Source organism: Cajanus cajan, chromosome 11 (genome assembly GCF_000230855.2).
Source record: "Cajanus cajan strain Asha chromosome 11, NIPB_CcT2T_4, whole genome shotgun sequence".
NCBI lineage: Eukaryota > Viridiplantae > Streptophyta > Magnoliopsida > Fabales > Fabaceae > Cajanus > Cajanus cajan.
In genome coordinates, this window is record NC_138527.1 from 39,317,630 (window position 1) to 39,326,952 (window position 9,323).

Here is a 9,323-nt window from a genome sequence, read left to right on the forward strand (position 1 = left end):
ATCAAATATTATTTTAAAATTTTAATATAAGAAAGAATAAAATTTAAGAATACTAAATTAATTCTCCATGTCAATGAATTTTATAACTATTGAATTAAGAGATTTGATAAGATATTTATACCTCTAAAATTATATTAATTATGATTTTTTTAACATATATTCTTATGTTACTTACTAACTTATAAAAATAAACAAATACTTCATTGTTAGTCAAAACTTAAATACAAGTTTTCAGGGTGTTTTTACTTAAAGCTTTATTTTGATAATCCATCTAATGAGGATACACTTAGGATTAGACCCGCTATTAGGTAAAGATTCATTTATGATAATTTAATATATGATAGTACATAATTTTTTTTTGTCTTTTAAAGTATACTATATTTTCTCTCTTAAAAAAAAAGTATACCATAAAAAAATTGAATAATTTTCATTTAATAAAAAAATTGACTGTTGAAAAAATGTGTTTTAATAGAGTTAGGAAGAAAAATATAGGGAGATTAATTGACATAAGTAATATAGTAATTGATGGATAAATAAAAAAAAGAAGAAGAAGGAAGAAGGGGCACGTGTGGCGCTGGCATGTGGCAACTGCTCCACCTTATTCCTTAACTTAACGAGTAACGAGAAACGGGCAAGGGAAGCAGATAGAGAGAAAGAGAGAGAGAAGTTTTTTATGTGTGCTAAGGCTAATTTATTTCCACTTGTGTCCCCAGCCGAGGTATTCCTTTTTCTCTTGCGCAGTGACTGAGTCAGAGGGTGAGTCACCGCTGGAACCCAACTCGTCCATTGGTTTGGTTAACTACCCACCCACATGGTCTCCGAATCTGAACTCATCCTCCGCCTCCGCGAGTTCCTCCGGAGCTCCGACCTCAACACCACCACCACCGCCACCGTCCGCCGCCAGTTGGAGCACGATTTCGGAATCGATTTGTCCGACCGAAAGTCATTCATCAGGGAACAGGTCGACCTCTTCCTCCAGACCGAACACAACCAAAACGACGACGACGCCGTCAACCCCTCCGATTCCAAGGAAGAAACCGAAGAAGACGACAACGCCGAGGACGAAGAGGAAGATAAACCCAAGCAAGTCAAGAATGGGAACAAGAATAAAGCAGGGTTAGTCTTTTTTCTTCTTTTTTTCACCTTTTACTCATTGATTCCCTTTCGATTAAAAACAAACATTGCGTTTTTTCTTTCAATTTTTTTGATGCTTCGTGTCAGGATACATCGAATTTCATTGACAGTTACTCGCAGCGTAGATTCCCTGCCATTTTGCAATCGATGGCGTCATCGCCGAATGTTATATTTTGGGGTTTTCTATCTTTTCTTTAAAAAAAAATACATTTGATTGTTGTGTGATGACACAGGCACATGGCTTTGTGTTATTTGGAACGATTGGGGTCCACTCCGGGACTATGCTACGTTGTGCTCTATTGGTTTTCTCTATAAAAATTGTGTGCTTTTGAAGATAGTGACGAGGTTACTTGCCTTGCAGGTTTACATGAACCAAAAGTGTTCAGTTTTAGCATTTTTTAATGCTCTTATTCGTTGCTTTGCCTAACAATATAATCTCGTTAAGCATGCTTTCTTCTACGGTAATGCCGATGACAGATCGAATTATAATTTTGTTTGGCCTATCTGCATTTGTGAATATTATAGAAACATTCCATAAACACTAGACAAGTTGCAGTGCAATCAATTTAGCAGTTCAGTGTACATGTTCCATTATTGTGGATTCAGGCTTTGTTTTATCCCCCTATCCCCTCCTTTTTGTAATTGTTGATTTTGAAGTGAATCTTTCTGTCATCTGACTTATTTCTAGGCAGTTGCTTGCTTCAGCAAGAAATTCCCTGGAAAACTTTTGATCACACAATGGAATGTTCCAATCCCTCTTAATATATAGTTAGTCACTTTTACTAATTGTTACTATGGTTGGATCCCTGAAGTGAAATGTTGATACTTACACAATTGCTTTAGCAGGAGAATTGATCCACAGGTTAAGTTAGTACAGCCTTTTTAAGTTAGTACAGCCTCCAAGTCAAGTTATTTCCTTCCCCAACTGCAGATTAACAAAAAGAAAATCATGTAAAACATTATCTCATTACATTTGCACATTGCCTGTCTTCCAATTTATTTTTTGAAGCAAGCATGATCTTATTGTCAGTGTAACTCTATCCAGACCATTGGCCTTGGCTTGTCTTTAGTCCAAAAGTAAAAAAATATACACTTAACTGCAGTACAAGGTTTTTCTTGGACTATTATCTTCAAGCAACTATTAATTTGCTTAGTTCTGGAGCCATGACACTAATCCATTCTCAAAAAATGTTTCTAAAGCACTCATGAAAATTTTCTGTATAGCATGTGTCAATATTCTGATTCTAATTATGATGCTACATGTTAATATATACAAGTACCTATGTTGGAGATATACTGTGAAAAATATCGAGAAATTGGACTTGCAGACAAACTGAAATTAAAACTAAGATGAAAAATTATCATTAAAATTTATAGAAGATAATGCCTATGCATAGACTTATAATCAATTTAAAATTCCTAACAAATCTCATTTACTAACAACCTTATTTGTTGAAATTACATTAACTAACTAAAAACGAAATATAAAAGATAACAATAATGAATCCTATAAAAAATTTATTCAAAATTCAAATAAGGCAAAATCTCATAAATCTAACAACCTAGCTGTAAATATTTTCCATTGGTGATGCCCTTATTAGCTACTGTTTCATCTTGTGTTTCAGATCTAACAAGTTAGGTGATGAAGTAGTAAAGAAAAGAGGTGGTGGTTTTTGCAAATTATGTAGCCTGTCTCCACAACTACAAGAATTCATTGGAGCTCCAGAAATGGCCAGGACTGAGGTATACATTCTTTTTCTTTTTCATCTGTTTTTGATGAAAAAAGGGTAGTTAAGAAGATATATTACTATAGTGCTACTGGTCAAGGTTACCTACAATTTCTTTAAAAGTGTGTATATGATGTAATTCTGTTTCTGGTCTTATAGCATCCATTTATAATGTTGGTCTTAGGTTGTAAAGAGATTATGGGCCTACATTAGGGAGAAAAATTTGCAAGATGCCAACAATAGACGGAATATAATTTGTGATGAGCAATTGCGTGCCATTTTTAATGTCAATTCCATCAACATGTTCCAAATGAATAAAGCATTGTCAAAGCATATCTGGCCATTGGATTCAGATGATGGTATGGTCCTAACCTTACCCTTCCTTATTAGTATTACATTGTTTCCAAATAGGATGCTAAATATTTTTTTTAGATTGTTTATTTTCATTGTATTTTTTAGACCAAACACCTAATCTTCTTTTAAATACCTCTAGGTGCCTTATTATTGTGATTGTCAGGATTCTTAGCACCTTGAAATTGTGAAGTTTCATTTTCGAGAGTTTCTTGTCAAAGTATATTTTTGGGTCCCAATATTAGGCATGATAAAATTATACTACTGCTTTGTGCAGCAGACCCCTTTACTTATGTTTACATTGAGAAAGAACTCCTATGGATTTATAATGTATCCATTGTACTGATTGTTAACGTTTACTTGATGAGACTGCAGACTTTTGCTTCCCTGTTTCATTCTTCTAGTCAATATTTTGTAGATAATTGACAAAAAAAATAATGTTTAAAATTTGTATCTCTTGATATAGTTGTCCAGGTGAAGCCCACACCAAAGGAAAAGCAGAAGAAGCAAGAGAGAGATGATGGTATGAATAATTATTTCAGTTAATGTTCTATATTATTTGTCTACCTGATCACAGTCTCTTCCTTGCCAGTTATAAACTCTTTTTTTCCTGCATTTTCACCTGTTTACATATTTTTATTTATATTTTCAGTATTCATAATATTCCTTTTTAATTTATTGGGAAAAAAAAGCAAGAAATCATTTGTGTATGTATTCATATTGGAATCATTTGAACACACATAACTGGATAAACTTTTTTTGTTTTAGGGAAAATTACAGTATGTGGCCGTAGTTTTAATGTTACTGTTCATATGTATTGACTAGTCAAAGTAATTACTTATAGCATAGTGCATCTATAACCTACCTTTATGACAGATTCGGATGAGCCAAAAAGAAAGGAAAAACGGCAGAAGGGAGGAGGGCAATCAGGTTTTTGTACTCCTCGTCAACTATCCGATGCCCTTGTAAATTTCCTTGGTACTGGAGAAAGTGAGTTATCAAGAACTGATGTCATAAAAAGAATGTGGGATTACATTAAAGGAAACAACCTTCAGGTTTGTCATTGCTCTAAATTGTCATTGGTTCATTGGATGAATATACTCTGCTTTGTCTCTCTGCATTAGTGGTAATGGCCATGTGAAAAGCTTGAAAAATTCCAATTCAATTCAAACTATCAAACATTTTGGTCAAATAAAATAACATCAGCTACACTACAGCCTACGCCAGAGTTATAATATCAGTTTCCGATGGTGCATCTCAAGCAATAAACTATTCTGATTATAACTAGCTTGTGTTGTATGTGGTAATGTGAAAAATCATTCTAAGATGTACAGTTGTTTTCAAATTAGCTGTAACCCAATCATAAAATATCCAACTCCCCACAAGCAATTCCATTGGAACTTTGACTTTTCTGGAAGCCTTTGACTTTTCCATGCCAACCTTTGACTTTAATTCTAATGGTCCTCTGACTGTGAATGCGTTTCTATTCTTATCTGGTTGGTCTCTTTTCTCATTTCTCTTCCAAGTTCCAACTCTCCTTGACACAAAATTGGTGCCATCTGACCTATTATACTTTCTACTCCTCTGTTTGTGTCTTACATAAATACCCTTATTATTAATCAATACATATTTTTCAGTTTTTCAGAGTACATTTTGTCCACCAGCATTAAAATAAATACATTCCCATTGCATATGAAGAAACTGGTAGAATTTCGTAACTTATTCTGTGGGCATACTTAGAGTGAAAATGGAAGGGGTGTTGGGGATAAAGATGAAATTTAGTTGACAATGTACAATTTATGCATCATGTTTACATGAATTGTGAATCTTCACCTAATTTCATCTTCACTCTTTAATTTTTTTTTCTACTACAAGGTAGTGAAGGTAGGTGCTACTCACACCACAGGTTTCATATTAGATTGTCAACCTTCCACAACCATTATCTTATTACCAGCTATGTACAGAAATTATAAGAGACCAAAATATTTAAATTAGTCAAAACAATGTTGTTCAGGTTCTTTCTTTGATCTTTTATTTTATCATTATGATTATTCTTTCTTAACCATAAATGGTACTCATTTTCTTATGATGAATTTCTCAATCATCAACTCTCCCAAAAGCTTATAAGCTGTTGGGTGAAAGCTCATTAATGGCTTCATTATAGTTTTAACGTGCCCCCCATCATGCAAGAGCCCTTTGGGTTTGAGCTCGAAGTGTGGACCATGCTGGCTACCTTTAAGCTGTATTACTGAACTTTGTTTGTCTTTATTCTGTCTAGTTCATGTTAGCTAAAACACCGGTTAAATTTCTGAATGCTTTGTGAAGGATCCTTCTGACAAGAGGAAAATAATATGTGACGAGAAGCTGAAAGAACTCTTTGATGTCGACTCCTTCATTGGCTTCACCGTTACAAAATTGCTCGCTCCTCATTTTATAAAGACAGAGCAGTGAGTTGCTTGCACATGGTTATTCGGTCAAGCATGGGAAGGTTGGGGAATTTTGTTTATCAAGTTAGTTTTATAAGGTTTTTTGTATCCTGTTGGCAGGAACAGGAGGGATAGAAATTAGTAAAATGACAGATTTTCAGTAATTTTACTCGAAGATTTTAATGTTATGTGACCTTTTATTTTGTTTTATATTATCCTGTTTTGCCATCAGGCAGTTGAAAATTTTGTATATTTGATTCCTGATGATGCAAGCACAATGTTGACTTCATATTCTACTGGATCATTTTGCAAAATATAGGAGACAATACTGATATTTGTATGAAGAAAGCAAATGTAATTATAATTCGATCGAGCAAAAATTTAGAATTTGCAGTCTATTTAGGGAAACCTTAATAATTATTATGCCATCAAGTTGAATGAAAAGAAACATCCAAATTGGAGTTTATGACCAAATGGTCAAATCCAATCCTCTTTAAGATTGATTGGTTCTATGGTTCATTGACTTTTATGGACATAACAAGATTTTACTGGTATAACAAGACTCTTTGAATTTCTCTGTTTGCTATTTATTGTTTCATATAGCTATACTTGAATAAACAGGTTCCTGCCCTCAACCCTCCTCTCATGTTCTCTCCAACCCCAAGTTCTCCCGTGCCAGGCGATTTGTTTGGTTTTATTTACTCAACAAGTTGCTCTTTTTGAATCAAACTAATGTAATTTATCCTATAACTTCACGATGATGATGATCGACTCAATTCTTAAATTTTTTTTTTGAGGTTCTCACAAAGGGTTTTAAACCTCTTTTTGCAAATATAAACGTTTCAAATAGTATTTTTGAAAGTAATATCACAAAAATAAAGGTTCTCTTTCTATTCTGAGTGTGAAAAATAATATATAATGTTTTTTTTATCGAAATAATAGATTATTTAAATGGATAATTGATTATTGTTCTTTATAAATTTGGAAATCAACCAAAAATAATTTAATCGGTTATTTTGAGTGATAAATGATTATTCCATAAACTAATGTCTTTTGGAAGAAAAATTGGACTCCGAAATTGATTTTGGGATGTCTATTATTACTTGTACTTCTTTTTTCTTACATAGGTCTCATTTAAAAGTGTTTATGAATAATTTATTTTGTATTTATCTTATTTTATATGTTTTTATGGGAGTATTTGAACAAACTTATAAAAAAATCTTATGAGTAGCTCATAAAATATTTTGAACTTATTTTGACAACTTTTCCAATATAATTTATTACTTATCTTATGCGAGAACTTATCGAGAAATATTCTAATTTAAATGTTGTCACCATTTTTTTTTCTTCATTCTTTTAGTATATAATGGTGACAATACATGGTAATTTAGTTTATAATCTTTTAATTTGAGCTATTTATTTTAATCTAATGGTTATTATCAATAGTTATTATTTTCTTGTAGAACTTTCTTATTTGCAACAACCTTTATATATACAATTATTTAATCATAATTTTATACAATATATAGAATTGATTTTTAATTTTTAAAAATTTATGGTTCTTTATGTTTAATCATGTATTGATTTCTCATATTTTATTATTATTATTATTTTTTTAACTATTGAGGTCAAATTTGTGTCTCCATATTTAATTTAAAAAGGTGTTTAAAAATTATCAATATTTATTGTATCAACTAATGTTGCATTTGATTCTCTAACTTCAAGGTCTTGAGTTTAAATATTGAGTTTGGAATGATAGTTAATTTTAAATATCATTTTTTATTATTTCAAAATTTAAGGGTGAAATCGTCTAGAAAATATGTACAAATAATAAGAATTTTTAAAATTTATGGTTCTTAATATTTAATCATGTATTGATTTCATTTTATTTTTGTTTTTGTTTTTTTACTAGTAAGATCCAGACACTCTATATGTTTATGTTTTATTTAAAAGTGTGTTAAAAAATTGCTAATATTTGTTAAATCAACTGGTGTTGCATCTGATTCTCAAATTTCAAGATTGAATTTAAATCTTAAATTTACAAGGATAATTAATTTTAAAATTTTTTTTTTATTATTTAAAAATTTAAAAATAAAATCGTTCTAAATAAATTATATATGAAGTCAGGTTATCACTTTTATATATATTATAAACTAAACTTATATGACTGGTAACTAGTATTTATTATTATCTTTTTTAATATTATTGTGATGTATTATGTCATTTTTAAAATCTATTTAGTTACTTTTTATATTTTTATTTTATTTTCAATCAATTTTTAATTTTAAATTTTTTAAATGAGATAACATCTCATAAATGTTTAAATAGTACATTTGAACATTTTAAAATTATATAAGTGTTTATGAATATATATCTTCAAATGTAATAATTTATTAAATTTTAAATAATTATAACATAAGATCTTATTAGATAATAGTTTATTGAACAAGATTTTAAGTAAATTATTTATTCAATAAATCCTTGATACATAAGAACTGGTTAAATAAAATTTTAAATAAATTATTTGTCCAATTGAAATTATAAGTTCTATTATTAATTTTTCTTAAATTTTTCCTTTATGAAATTTCCATTCTTTTTTATAATCAAATAAACAATTTAGTAAAATTATATAAATTTTAATTAATTAAAATTCAAGTTGAACCTAAAAGAAACGGTAATAGGTATTTCGATTGATTCATTAATTTCAACATTTACATGTTTTTTTTTCTTCATATTTTCATTTGGTTATAGCACGTTTTTGAAAAATTATGGGAAAAAAAAAATCAAAGTAATTAAGGGTTTGATTTTCATTTGGTTATAGCCGTTTTACCTCAGGTAGAACATGTGGTTTTTAACTGACGTGAATTCCCACAGATGGGTTAACTAATAAAATTTTAATTTAACGTTCTTTAATAAAATATATTAATTACAACTAATTTATATATTAACTAGCCGTCTTAGCTCAGCTGGTAGAGCGCGTGGCTTTTAACCACGTGGTCGTGGGTTCGATTCCCACAGACGGCGTTTTTTGGTCCAGACACCTTTTATAAGAGGCTTGAAAGCCCAATACAAAAAGTAAGGATATGGGCATAGAGGAGGCCCATTACAATACGGCAATACCCACTAGCATATGAGAAAATTCGGGAAAACAATGACATTAACATTTTAATAAAGTTTTTTTTTTTTTTTTTAATTCATATACTCTGAACCCAAATCCGATTTTTTTAATACATATATTATTTGAAGTAACCATATGTTTTTATAAGTGTGCATATTAACTAACGGTTAAGTTTGGTGTAAAAAAACACTAACCGTTAAGTTATATAATATAACAAAGTTTTATATAATTATCCAATTTGATCAACGTATCCATTAAATTATAATATTTTAAAAAATATTCATATAATTTCACTTATTTTATCTTTTAATTTTTATAACTTAAAATAATTTTTTTAATTGTTATACTTGTTTTTTAAATAATTTTTATTTATAATTTAAGATAAATTTTTTTAATCTATGTACTTACATATTTTTAAATATTTTAATTCATGTCATTGATTTTTTAGTGTTATTTTTTTTATTAAATTAATAGGATATTAATTTAATTTTATGTATTTGATGTTAAATTTATTTTACTGAAATTATTCTAAATTATGTTTTTCAACATTTTGTATCTTTTTATATA

General features: G+C 29.7%; 1 protein-coding gene and 1 non-coding gene across 2 annotated transcripts; both read left to right on the forward strand.

The window, feature by feature from the left end:
- The first annotated feature begins 598 nt into the window (after nucleotides 1-598).
- On the forward strand, nucleotides 599-5,927 carry LOC109800271 (upstream activation factor subunit UAF30). Its single transcript, XM_020361048.2, has 6 exons — nucleotides 599-1,116; nucleotides 2,760-2,877; nucleotides 3,046-3,220; nucleotides 3,679-3,735; nucleotides 4,089-4,267; nucleotides 5,538-5,927. Exons 1-6 carry the CDS (start codon nucleotides 812-814, stop codon nucleotides 5,661-5,663), a joined length of 960 nt encoding a protein of 319 aa, XP_020216637.1. The 5' UTR covers nucleotides 599-811; the 3' UTR covers nucleotides 5,664-5,927.
- A 2,662-nt stretch (nucleotides 5,928-8,589) lies between these two features.
- On the forward strand, nucleotides 8,590-8,662 carry TRNAK-UUU (transfer RNA lysine (anticodon UUU)). Its single transcript has one exon. It is a non-coding gene; the product is annotated as a tRNA-Lys (tRNA).
- Nucleotides 8,663-9,323: the final 661 nt, after the last annotated feature.

What these genes read in the sequence shown, in the direction of transcription:
- LOC109800271 (XM_020361048.2), top strand. Translation starts at nt 812, where the DNA reads ATGGTCTCCGAATCTGAACTCATCCTCCGCCTCCGCGAGTTCCTCCGG. An exon ending in CAGAAATGGCCAGGACTGAG is followed by an intron (nt 2,878 to 3,045) that starts GTATACATTCTT and finishes TGTTGGTCTTAG; the next exon opens with GTTGTAAAGAGATTATGGGC. An exon ending in GAAGCAAGAGAGAGATGATG is followed by an intron (nt 3,736 to 4,088) that starts GTATGAATAATT and finishes CCTTTATGACAG; the next exon opens with ATTCGGATGAGCCAAAAAGA.